Source organism: Aotus nancymaae, unplaced genomic scaffold (genome assembly GCF_030222135.1).
Source record: "Aotus nancymaae isolate 86718 unplaced genomic scaffold, 86718_ANA_hifiasm-v0.15.2.pri h1tg000008l, whole genome shotgun sequence".
Classification (NCBI taxonomy): Eukaryota; Metazoa; Chordata; class Mammalia; order Primates; family Aotidae; genus Aotus; species Aotus nancymaae.
The window spans coordinates 2,318,399-2,331,777 of record NW_026988419.1 but is presented as its reverse complement, the minus strand read 5'-3'; the positions used below and the strand labels follow the sequence as shown (position 1 = coordinate 2,331,777).

At 45.3% G+C, this 13,379-nt stretch overlaps 1 protein-coding gene across 4 annotated transcripts in view; it reads left to right on the top strand.

Moving 5' to 3' along the window:
- DIS3L2 (DIS3 like 3'-5' exoribonuclease 2) overlaps positions 1–13,379 on the top strand; it is a 392,467-nt gene that overhangs the window by 280,618 nt on the left and 98,470 nt on the right. For all 4 annotated transcript variants that reach the window (XM_012434086.2, XM_012434085.3, XM_012434084.3 and 1 more), the window contains exon 11: positions 10,496–10,608. In XM_012434086.2, the coding sequence (XP_012289509.2) occupies positions 10,496–10,608 (113 nt within the window). The remainder of the gene's footprint in view (positions 1–10,495; positions 10,609–13,379) is intronic.

Below are 13,379 nucleotides of genomic sequence, written 5' to 3'. Positions count from 1 at the left end.
ATGCTACAATTCTGTTTTCAGACCTAGACCTGGAGGAAATCAGTCTTCTGGGGTTCCACACACGCATTCCCTGCACAGCCTCAGACGTAGGTCCCCATGCTGTCCGTACGTGCTGAAGCCTATGAAAGAGATGACGACAAATGCCATAGCCTGCTACGTCCTGCAGTCACATTTCTGTCATGAAAATAGTTGTTTCCTGTTCAGAAGGAGTATGCCCAGTTCCTGCTACTTTCTTTACAGAGTTCACCTTTATAGAATTTACTTGCAAAGTGCTTTAGTCACCACAATCCACCAGGAGAATTGTCCAATAAGCTGGCACCAATTTACTGCCTCCTGCTCAGGATGGCCAGTGGTGCTGTTTCTGGGTGTGTGCTGGGAAGTCAAGAGGTATGCAGGTGGATGGGGTGGACATAGTGTTTTGTTGGTGTGTTTTATTTTTAAAAATCCAAGACTGTTTACCAAGTAACACACTTAATGATACAAAAATTAAAGTTTACATCTAAGCAAAAAGAAAAATTCAAAATCCTATTACCTTCCTCATGCATTTTTCTCCAGACATTTTAAAGCCAGGTTTGCGTTTTTAAATTGTATACTTTTTATCCTTATTGCTTTTCCCAGCTGTTGAAAACTGAAAACATTACAAATGTGTGTAATGGAAAAAGGAACAATCCCTGTATCAGCTGCCTCTAAAGATCATCACTGAGGACATTTTTATTCTGCTCTTTCTTAGCAGTAACCTTCAACTTCAGCTTCTATTGGCTTGTTGTTGTTTTAAAACTTTGAGATAGTTTTACTTAACTGGATTTGTCCTTTTCAAGCTTTTTTCTTTTCTTGACTTTAGTCCTTCTTTTTTTTGAAGAATTTTGAACATGCACAAAAGTAGAGAAAAGAGTATAATGAAACCCGTTGTTGCCATCACCTAGCACCTGCATTCCTCATTCCGTAGCCAGTCCTGCTCCATTCTCAACCCACCTCCATTCCCAACCATTTGCACTCTAGCCCTTATTACTTTGACCTGCTAACTTTGTAATGACCTTCAAGGGTCCTTCCCAGTCACTAGGACTTCACTGACTTTTGGCATTGAGGAAGGATCAAATGCCTGCCCTTCTACTCTCAGAGCTTCTCTGGAGCCTGTGCTCTGTCCCAGGCTTGATCGGCTGATCTGGGCTTTCCCCACTCACTGCTGAAACGCCTGGAAATTCCTAGACGTTGAGTGCGCCAGCCTCACAAATTCAGCTCCTCATTCTCTTTCCTATTAATGAAGAAGGCCATTGCTCAAGTCATTTGGAAGAGGAAAAGTGGAACTTACTACCTGGGTGTTCCTCATCCATGCTGTTCATATAAATTTAAACTTAGATTCCTGAGAATTACATTGAACATGACAAAAATTGCTGTGTGGGCAGTTTAGTTGAGTACTTGCAGATTGATAGGGCCCTTAGTCATAATGAAGGGAAAAGGTTCTTGAAGCTGCTTAGTTCCAGAAGATGAACTCACCAGTTAAGGAGTTTGCAACTGAAGGTCCTCTTTAACCCCTTGCTGGATGGCAAAGAGGAAAAAAAAAAAGAAGAAAAAAATCCAGACTCTTCAAATCCTGACCTTTAGGGAGGCCTAAGAAGAAATCATCCTATATTAGCCCCTCCTCAGGGTGAGTTCCTGCATTTCATTCAGGTTTACTTACTCCAGATATTTTTTTAACTTCGACTTCTCTTAAGTTTATAAAATATTCTCAAACCCTCACCACGTCATGGCCATGGAGTGCTGCCATGGCTTGCTATACTGGTGGTCAGCTTTTGTGTGAGATTACATAACGAATACCACATGGAACTGGAAGATGCCAGCGTTTGAGTTGTCCCTCTTACCTAGCAACCCAATCAGTGTTTCTTAGAGGGAATGTGCTTATCCCAAGTAAAAGGTGGAGTTTATTGTGTGGCCACATGGTGATCCAAGCCCAGTTGAGTCTGTCTCCAAAATTCAGTAGGATCATACTAAGGCCAGGACCCATGTCCTGGCTGCATGAGCTGCCCTAAGTAAGGCCCCTCATCACTGGTGCTGTTTGGACAGTGGAACGTCCCTTCCTCTCAGCCCTCATGGTTGGATTACTCTTTCTGAGTTTCCAGAATACTGTTTTGTATCTCTTTTGAGGCTCCTTTGTTGGAAAAACTGGCCACAGGGTCAAGAGGGTGACCCAAGCCAGAGCATTATGTTCCCATCGTAGGCTGGATGGAAAGCAACCTGAGGGACAGGAAATCCAACATCTGTTCTATCTGTCAGGCTGTCCAGCAGGCTGTACTTCTTTTTATCATCTACCTTTGTTTATCAAACTTACTACTTCACGAGGTGATTGATTTGTTTGCTTATCAGTGCCATTCCTAAGAGGTTGTGGTCTTCAGGCTCTTTGTTTTCAGTTCAGTATGACTGCAGATGGCATTAATAGACCCATAGTCTGCTGAGCGAGTGAGGTGACGAGAAAGTGAGTATGGTACATTCAAGTTACTTTTCCATTACCCCCTCTGGTGGTTTCCCATTGCACTTGAAGTAAAGAATGCCTCATCCTGACCCAGCGGGGCAGCTCTCCTCAGGGCACATCTGCCTCACTAGCCTCCCTGTTTCCAGTTCTTTTGTGCTTTCCAGGCGTTTTTCTATTCTTTAGACACAGCAAGGTTGCGCCCACCCTCCATCCTTTGCTCTGACTCTCCTGCCTGGAATGCTGTCTCCCATGCCATTACGTGACATGGTCTTTCCTAGACCCACAGGTCTCAGTCTGTTTCCTCAGAGAGACCTTTTCATTACTGATGAACTCTAAAGTAGGCTCCAGGCATTCTCTGTTTTATTTTCTCCAAAGTCCTTTTTACTAAGTTATCTTGTCATTTGCTTGTTTGCTTGTTGCCTTTCTCTCCCCACTAGACTGGAAGCTTGACATGAGAAGGGACTTTGTCAGTTTTCTTGTATGTCTCCAGTGCCTAGAAAAGGACTGGTACATAGGAACTTAATAATAAGTATTTGTTGCATGGCTGATTGAATAAGTGAAGGTGGTTATTAGGAAGATTATGAGGTAACTGAAAGCCAAACCATGTGGGTGTTTAGCCTGAAGGAGAGAAGTCCCAGGGGCCATAGGCTAGCTGTCTAAGTAATTAAAACTGGTGCTACCCCAAAAGCACCTAGTCTGGCTTCACTCCTTTCTCTTAGCCAGATTGCTGTCCTCTGAGGAGATGAGCTTGTTCTGGGCACCCTCATGAGCCAGAACTGGAGCCAATAACTGGAAACTCTAGAGAGACATATTTTGACTTTAAAAGAAGAAAAATTGATTGCCACTTTACCTGAGGTTGGAACGTAGTGGGCTTCACCAGACAACAGTGAGTTTTAAGTCACCTGAGGTATGCAGGCACAGGCTGGGTGCTCTCTTGCAGACCTGGTATGGAGCAGGCTCAGTCCCTGCATGGCCAGTTAGGCAGGCTTTACAGTCTTTCAGCCCAGAGCAGCAGGGGGCCTGTCCTATATTTTTTGTTACTTTCCTTTTCATTCAGTAATGTCAGTCACTGTGGGCCCAGCCCTTTCCCTGCCCATCATGCTGATTACAGAGAGTCTGGAGGTAGTTCATGATCTGCAGGCAGTAAATGGGGGTGGAAGAGTTGAGAAGCTGTAGGAAGACACAAAAGGGGATCAAGCCTTGGTCTAGGTCATCAGGGCAGGCCTACCAGATGACATGACTTTAGGTGATAGTTTGAAGGACAGTGGCAGTTGCCAGGAAGAGAATAGAGAGAACTGTGGGAGCCCCTTGGGTGCGAGCATGGGAGTTCCCATAGGAGTTCCATCACAGTGTCTTGGGGGTGTAGCTGTCATTAATGGGTAAAGGCCAGGAACGTCAAAGCATGCACAGAGCAGACCCACATGATGAGCAGCTTGGTTGGTATCAGTTCTTTGCGAAGTGGTGATAGAGGATGGTGTACAGGGGAGAAGTGGAAGAAACAAGTCCATGGGATGAGAAGGGTGAGCAAAAGCTGGGCCAGGCAGGCCATGGAAGCGAGGTCTGGGCTGCATGCTCGGGGCAGCAGGGGCTCTGGAGGGCGTAGACAGTGAGGCAACAGGTAGATTTGTGTTTGGAAAGGGCACTGTCTTCACTACGGAAAATGAGTTTGAGGAATGGCAGGGAGAGCAATAGGAGGTTGTTAGGTATTTCTTAAAAGAAGCCATGGTCTTGGCCAAGGTGACGGTGGTGGGAAGGAAGACATATGGGCAGATGTGAGAGATGTATGGAGGATAGAATCAGAATGGTTGGTCGACACAGGCCTGAGAAAGTCCCAGGTTTCTTTTCGGTTTAGGCAAACATGGGTATCACCTTTGATTTAGTGAGGGGGTGAGCCCACTTCCTGGGACAGGAAACATGGGTAGAGAAATGGTTTTGCTGAGGGTAGGGGCTTATGGAGGTATGAGTGTGATGTGACCGTGGGACAGCTGAGTGACAATTCCCAGTAGACGTTTGTATACCTCTGTCTGGAGCTCAGAGAAGTCTAGGCTGGTGATACATAATTAGAAGACCAAAGCACAGAAATGAGGTTTGAACCCCTGGAAGTGGATGAGACAATCCAAAGTGAAGGGGTGGAATTAGAAGAGAAGGCAGCCTGGGGCAGAGCACGGAGGGCGGGCATGCCACATGCAAGGGATACAGAGAGGCAGAGAAACTTGAAGAGGAGCAGCCGTGGAGCTTAGAAACCCAGAGTGGGGACCAGAGCTTAAGGAAGAGTGTCTCAAGGTGTGGGGGTGGTGGGGAGGACGTAGACTCACCAAGCTTCAGATGCTGCTATAAGGTCAGGCCTACAAAGGTTTGGATTTAGTGCACAGAGGTTATCTGTTCAGGCTGCTATAACAGAATACTGTAGTCTAGATGGCACAAAGAAATAAAACAACAGATTTATTCCTCACAGTCCTTGAGGCTGGGAAGTCCAGATCAAGATGGTGGCAAAACCAGTGTCTAGTGAGGGCCCACTTCCTGGTTCACAGAACAGCACCTTCTCGTTGCATCCTTACATGTTAGAAAGGATGAGAGAACACTCTGGGGTCCCTTTTATAAGGCACTAATCCTATTTGTGAGGGATCTACCTCTGTGTCCTAATCACCTCCCATAGGTCCACCTCCTGATGCCATCACATTGAGGATTAGATTTCAACATATGAATTGGCAGGGGGTGGGGAGACTGGGGGGAACAAACATCTATTACTGCACATAGTATTGTTTTATGTGAGGAGTTTCCTGCTGATGTCAAGAAAAGTCTCTGTCACCACTGTAACCACTGTGCAGTCTCAGCAGTGGGTCAGAGTGAATGAAGTGACCCAAGTTTGGAAGGCTCTTATCTCACTGCTGATAAAGGAAGTCCCCACCTATAGTAGGTGGCTACCCTGGTAGTATTCATTCCTGGCACAGGCCTCTTGAGTAGTTCAGACAGTCTCTGTACTACCAGCTAAAAATGACTATAGAGATTTAGAAAGATTTAATTAACTCCATCTAATTAAATAGAGCTGGAGTTAATGGCTTAGTGGTTGTTCTGTATTCAGGCCCTGCTACAGGTAGTTAAGGAGACTGACAGTGGGAACCAAAAGAGCCTTCAGGGACAGGAATGTGGCTATGAACAAGGATGGGAAAAGTCTCTGCCAGGACTTCTGAATCCAAAGCCGAGAATGTGGCTTCCACGGAGTTATGAGAGATAGGGAGGGATTTTGAGCTGTGGTCCACTGAGATGAAAAATTGAGTTGTATTATCTTGTCCTGGAGTTGCAATGACAGTATATGGGGAGGGGTAATAAAAGGAGCAAAGGCTCTGAACTCAGCCTGGTTCTGAATCTGGGATTTCTCACTTTTTAGCCAGGTAACTGGAAAAGTGACTGAGAAGCTCTCTGCGTCTCAGATAATTCATCTGTGCAAAACGATTTGCAAAGCTGTAGTCAAAGTTAGCTTGTGTGTGGAGCCCCTGGTATGGAGGAGACATTTCATAAATGGTCACTCCTGGTATCTTTATTATCATTTTTATGATCATCACTGTCCGTGTTACACTTAGGTAGTTGTTACGGATCACAAAACACTTTCAAATGTTCTCACTGATTGCAGTTCAGCTTCCTCCTGTACACTTTAATCATCACATGGGTGTATCTGTGAGCCCCATTAGACTGAGAGCTCCTTAAATGGAGGGATCCCCACTCACGGTTGTCTATTGTGGGCATACACTAGAGGATCCATGTGAGGAAGGACCTCCTCTACCAGACAGAGGTCTTCAGAAAGAAAGCAGGTGGCTTCAAGAAGATGTCAGCTTCCTACCCTTGAGGATATGTCAGGGCCGCCTGGCAGGGACACTGGGGAAGTGGCTGCACTGGCTGGGAGGCTGGCTTCAAAGAGATGGTTTCTAAACTCTGCTTTATAATCTGTTAGTGTTTTAATTGGATGAAACTGTTCTGATGTCCTGTCAAGTTCATTCAAAGGAGTGTTTGTACTCATCTAAGTTTGTGGACCCTGGGCAAAGTGAGCCAGACACGGCTGCCCGGGGGATCCGTCCTCTCTCTGCTCTGACTGCTCTTTAAACACACAGACTCATCTTAGCCTTGGCAGAAGAAAGTTTTAAATTTAAAAATGTTTTAAAAGAATGCTTTTATATAAAAGACAGTATCTTTTAAAATATCAAATTTGTCTTAAACATTTTGGCAGTGTATGCTATGTAACTTTGGGATTTATATTTTCTGTTTCATAGAGTAAAAACTTCAATGCCACTACCTCGAGAGTTCTGCAAGTTCACATTATGTAAACATATATAATAAAATATTTACTTAGGGTTTCCATAAAAAAGATCCAAAGCGGAGAATAAGAGAGCTTCTCTTTGCTGGTTTCAGAGGCTCTGCTGGGAATTCTGAGTGAAATGTAAGCCTCTTGAATATATTTTCATTGGCCTCCTTCATATTTTATCTCCTGTAATGAACTCTTTGTCAGTTTGTCAATTTTGACTAAGGACAGAAAGTTCATGTGTAGTAACAACACAGAAACTGGATTTAAAATTATGGCTTATATCATGATGTAATAATCCTCTCTCTTGTCCTTTAGTCAATATTTACCTGTTAGGCCAATATATTATAATGCTGACTTCAAAAGAAGACACTTTGTTTTACCTTCTCTAAGTGTTGGTTTTAGATACTTGAAATATCAAAACTGGAAGTTGAGCCGTCTGAGACTTTTGGCTGAATTCACGTAAAGTTCAGTTCCTCGATCGCAGGGCAGGTTTCACTGCTCCCAGTGACCCAGCGACACAGCTGCGTGCCTGTCAGAATGAGGCAGCTAAACTTGGAGTCATGCTGGTTACTCTTAGCTTTCCAGACAGTCCTCTCCTCTGTGGGAAACAGATCTGTTATGTTACCCCATAGCAGCTGGGATCTCTTAAGTAGAGTCATTCCTTTATGGATTACAGCTACAGGATTGGGCAGAAAAACCCCAAAGAATGCCCTGTAGGAAGGTGGCCTCTGAGTGTCACACCAGATGAAGAATAGGGAATCTTAAATTATTTTCCTTGCCTGAACCCCTTTTTCAAGCACCCCATGTTTAAGCATTTTTCCATTTTAAAAACTGAGGGAAGAATTATCCCCCAGTGAAGAAGGAATAGGAGGATAATAAATAGCTACACAATCTGCAGATAAAATATGTGATGCCTTAGGATGGATCATTCAGGTCACCAAAGGAGCAAACAGTAATGTGTTAATAAGTTCTTCAAAGCCAACATGGGGATGTGTCAGGACTCTGTCAGTGAGTCATAATGGAAAGGGAATTGATCCACTCATTAACTGTCAAGTCCACAGGTAGACTAGTTTCAGGCTCAGCTGGATCCTGAAGTTCAAATGAGGTCATAATTCTTCTTTTCTTTCTTAGACTATTATTTTCTATTTTTGCATGATTATGTAGCATAGATGTTTCCTGGCAGCTCCAGATTTATATGGTCCTTAGTGCCTGGAATCTCAGGAGAGAGACCCTCTTTCCTGAAGTTCATGTCATTTATCAAGTGTATTGTTCAACTTAAGCAAATTCAGCAGTATGCTTGTATCTTCCATGTGCTTCTCTCTGCCCATTGTGTATCTTTACACTGTATACTTAATTTATTTTATTATTTTATTTTTTTGAGATCTGTCTGTCTCCCAGGCTGGAATGCAGTGGCAAAATCTCAGCTCACTGCAACCTCTGCCTCCCAGGTTCAAGCGATTCTCCTGCCTCAGCCTCCTGAGTAGCTGGAACTACAGGTGTGCGCCACCATGCCTGGCTACTTTTTGTATTTTTCGTAGAAATGGGGTTTTGCCATATTGGCCGGGCTGGTCTCGAACTCCTGGCCTCAAGTGATCTGCCCACCTCAACTTCCCAAAGTGCTGGGATGACAGGCACGAGCCACAGTGCCCAGCCTATATACTTATTTAACATGTATACTCTTTTTTGTAATCTGTTCATTTTGTACATTTTCATACACACATACATGTTTATGTACATATATACTCATACATATGAATGTATTTTTTTTTATTTTCACATACACTATATTTAATAGATTATTTACAGGATATTCAAGAATAAATCTTAAGTTGATAACCTAACTACCCTCCCTCACTTAAGGTATAGTTCTAACAGCCTTGTTCTTCTGACCAACTCTGGTAAAACTAGCAGGAAGTGCAGGGCCTGTTGAAAGACAGCTCCACCAGGAAGGGAAGGAGCAGTTCTTTTTTTTTTTTTTTTTTTTTTTGAGACGGAGTTTCGCTCTTGATACCCAGGCTGGAGCGCAATGGCGCGATCTCGGCTCACCGCAATCTCCGCCTCCTGGGTTCAGGCAATTCTCCTGCCTCAGCCTCCTGAGTAGCTGGGATTACAGGCACGCGCCACCGTGCCCAGCTAATTTTTTTTTTGTATTAGTAGAGACGGGGTTTCACCATGTTGACCAAGATGGTCTCGATCTCTTGACCTCGTGATCCACCCGCCTCGGCCTCCCAAAGTGCTGGGATTACAGGCTTGAGCCACCGCGCCCGGCCGGAGCAGTTCTAAAAGGAAAAAAAGGGAGGTCTTTTACCAGAGGGAAAGGACTATTGATTCATTCATTCAACAAGTACTTCTTGAGGACCTATTATGTGCCAGCCACCCTTTCAGGCCCTAGACGTACGACAGTGAACATTACACAAAAGGCCTTACTTGCTGGAGTTTACATGGTAGGGAGAGAGGCATATAACAAACACACAAGCTGATAGAGATACGCTGTGATATCTGGTAGTGACGAGAGCTCTGAAGAAAGACCGCAGTAAGCAGCAACAGATGTGGAGTAGGTGCTTTATAGTGCAGGTGGAGGGAACAGGGGCATGTGTGTGAGGGGTGGGGAGTTAGGGGAGGCAGACAGGTGGAGGAAACAGCACGGAGGGGCAGAGGAATCTCTTCTTGTTTTGGGATTCTCTTTCAGTTGACCCAAATAAAGTCAGTAAGATTTTGATAGGCAGATCCTGTTGAGACTATCCCAAACATAGGAAAAAGTATGAGCCAAGCCAACATCTGAATGGCTTGAGGGAAGATCTGTTCAGGGAATGGAAAGAGGTTTCCCATGACAGCTGCATGCAGAGCATGTGAAGGATGGGGCTGAGGTTGCTTGGGATGTGACCCTGCAAGGACATGAATAACAGGCTAAGAGTCCCTTTACCAGACCCACATTTAGAAAGATCACAGAAGGGGCCGGGTGTGGTGGCTCACGCCTGTAATCCCAGCACTTTGGGAGGCCGAGGCTGGTGGATCATGAGGTCAAGAGGTCGAGACCATCCTGGTCAACAAGGTGAAACCCAGTCTCTACTAAAAATACAAAAATTAGTTGGGCATGGTGGCGCGCGTCTGTAGTCCCAGCTACTCGGGAGGCTGAGGCAGAAATATTGCTTGAACCCAGGAGGCGGAGGTTGCGGTGAGCCGAGATCGTGCCATTGCACTCCAGCCTGGGTAACAAGAGCAAAACTCCGTTTCAAAAAAAAAGAAAGATCACAGAAAAATGTGGAGGGCCTGATGGGGAGGCACAGAGGCAAGGTAGGGCAGCCAGGTGTGGGGTGAATAGGGCAATGGCCAATGGGAAGGAAGGGCAGAGCTTTTAGAGGCTGCCTCTGCAGGATTTGGGGATTAATTAAATTCTAGTGACCTAAAAGGATTGTTCATCTTCGAGAATGAGCCATATCTTCTTTTACTCAAAGATAAGAAGCCTTTAGAATTGGGTAACATCTTGTGAAAGTGGTTAATCTTGTTTATTCACAAGAACAATTTCATTGTCTTTTGCTGTACAATGGGGAAAGCGACAGTAGTGTGGGTCACAGGGGTAAGTGGCCAAAGAAGGAAGCAAGCAAAACATGGCAGCCTACACTGCAGGTCCTGTGGCCTCTGGGAGTGACATACATTCTAGGAAAGGACTCCTGGGAGGGAATGCTATGGCCTTCCACACTAGCCTGATAGTCCTTCTCATGCATTTACAGGCAGCTTTGAAGTGGGAGTTCACATTGCCGACGTCAGTTACTTTGTTCCAGAGGGATCCGATCTGGATAAAGTGGCTGCTGAGAGGGCCACAAGTGTCTACCTGGTTCAAAAGGTAAAAATCCAATTCTAGTTTCTTTTTTCTTCCTGTGTTTTTTTGTTTCTTTCCCTGGAAAAGTGTGTGCTCTCTGTTATTGCATGTTCTCCTGAAAGAGAAGCCAAAGGAAGACACAGGTGTTCATCTGAGGCCTTATCCCAGAATGGCCCTGCCATGTAAGTAACTGACAAATACTCAGTTTCACAAAGAAAGGAGGCAAAATACCTGCTTTCAACTGATTGTTCTAAAGCAGGGCTTGGCAAACTCAGCCCACACCAGCCACTAGTTTTTGTAAGGTTTTATTGGAACTCAGCCACATGCATTTGTTTGTATACTGTGGCTGCTTTCACACTACTTCAGCAGAGTGGCATGACAATTTCCTATTAATGTAGGCCCTTTAAGGAATTGTTTTCAACCCTTGTTCTAAAGGCGGGGAAGCCAGTCTGGTCCTGACCTGCCCATTACAAAATAGCTATGGAAGTCTGCGAGATGGAAAAGCGAAGGGAGATGAGGAGGAGTTTGAGCTTTTCCTTCTCATCCTGATGGCACCACTTCTGGTTAGTTACTAAGTGTCTACAGACCTCCCTAGACTCATCTATGAAATGAAAGGATTGGACAGATTCATCTCAAAACATCCCCTCCATTCTCTGTACCTGTACCTGGCATGTCCAATAGGTAACCATGAGAATCCATTCCTTTAACAAGTATATATTGAGCACCAGTTATCTGGTGGACATTGCAGTAGGCTTAGAGACAAGGGTGAATAAGAGACCAAAAGTGAGTGAGTTCTGCCCTCCACACTGTGGTGCATGAATTCTGCCAGGTTTCTTTCTCTTCCTTCCTTCCTCTGATCCTCTGCTCATTTGCTCATCTTCCTTCTTTGGCTGTATCTGGACTTCCACTTCCTTTCTAGCTTTTTAAAATTCAGCAGTCCAGTTTGGGATTGCTACCTATACTAGCTTGAGCCTTCCTGCCTCCCAAGCCCATGCCCTAGGACCTGATTCTGGTGTTTGCTCATTGACTGCCCTAAGGTCAGAGGAAGATCCCCTCCATCCACCCTCACACACCAAGGCACTCTGGGAGCTGGATACCCTTTGTCTGGCCCCATCTCTCAGGGACAAGAAACTAGCTCAGGTGCCAAGCCTTCTCCATTCTGGGAACTTCCAAATGTCATTGCCCAGGGAAAGGATACTCTTTCTGCTGCCTCATCTGGGCAGCAGCTCCCATGTGTGCTCACACAGCTGGCAGAAGGAAAAGCCAGGTTCTGAGCTATGCCCCTATAAGCAGCAGGAAGGTGGATTTCCTGGTAGGTCCCTGCACTCTAACTACTGCCTCTCTAACTCCTGGGGAAATATACCCGGCTACCGGTTACTGGATTTCTAGTATTTACCAAATGTTACTGAAAGGTCCTCTCATGTTTTCAACTTGTCCACCCTGAAAACTAACCTCTTAAAAGGGAAGAGACTAGTCTAGGCTTTGAATGCAGCCATATCCTCTAGGGGCTGAAGATCCTGTTGCCTGTGGCCCAAGTTTAGTTCCCCCAGTGTAGCTGAGCCTAACAGTTGACAGTGATGTCTTCAACCGTGTGGTAGAAATCACCCTGTCTGAGACACTTTGCTCCTGCTCTACAAAGAGCTAGCCTAGATGGACTCTCTTGTCCCAAAGGAAAGCCAGAGCTGTCATCTACCATGGCTGCCTTCAATATGTGAAGGCCCTGCCTAGGAAGACCTGGCACCTCCTCTCCCCTGCCCCAGGACAGTACTCTCTGGATCACTGCAACCTAGAATATTGGAGCAAACCCTAGCTCCACCTGCTCCAGGAGAATTGGACAGCTGGTTTCTTCAGAGGTTCGGCTTTGCCTACTATTCACATTAGGTGATCAGAACTACCATGTACATGTTTTCTGCCATCCCAGAAATGAAAATACAGAATGGAGAGGAAGACAGAGTTGATCAGAGCCAGGAAACTCTGAGTCAGAAGCTGTGTAATCATGAAAACCCAGTTCCAGGTAACTGTGTCATGGGCAATAGGTAATCTCTATGCACAGTGATGCCTGAAAGACCCAGCACCTTCAGTGAGCAATTAGTGAGAAGAGCTAGCTGTGTCCTCGTCGGAGCAGGGGGAATTCTGTTTGACGCATTTGCTTATGTCAAACATACTGTATCCCTACCTGACCTTTGTGGCTAGCTTAAGGCTAAATACAATATTTAAGAACTTCTCTTTGACCCCCATCCCTCACAATGTCTGTGACACCTGTGTCCAAGCTCCGGGCAGATAATGGCAGCTTAAGAGAATGCAGCACAAACTTCTGACCCACAAGTATCCCTCATGAGCACATGAGCACATCCCTCCCTGACCCCTATGGCCATGAAGCCACGGCCATGTACCAGCTGCTTCATCCTCCTTTTATAACTAGGAATTACTTTTCAAAATCAGAAAATGAAAAAATCAAATTGGGTTAAATAATTAAGCATGTTTCCTTTTCTGTTTCCTTTAGTTTTGTGTTTGTCACAGTTCTAGAATTTCTCTGTGGGACTACAGAGTTGGGGCTCTGCTTCTGAGTTCTGAAAGTGGGGAGCTGGGTGGAGGAAGGGCCCTCATGCTTCTGCTGCCCAGCACTGCCTCCAGCTTGGCAGGCACAAGTGGCGCCGGCCCGCAACCTTGGACAGCAGCAGCTGTGCGCTCTGATTCCTTTGAACCGCTGCTCTGACCTTTCTTCCTACTCGTTTTTGTTTCTTAAAGGACTGTGTCCAGGAACTTTTCTGCCGTTTTCACTTTACTTTGCCTAT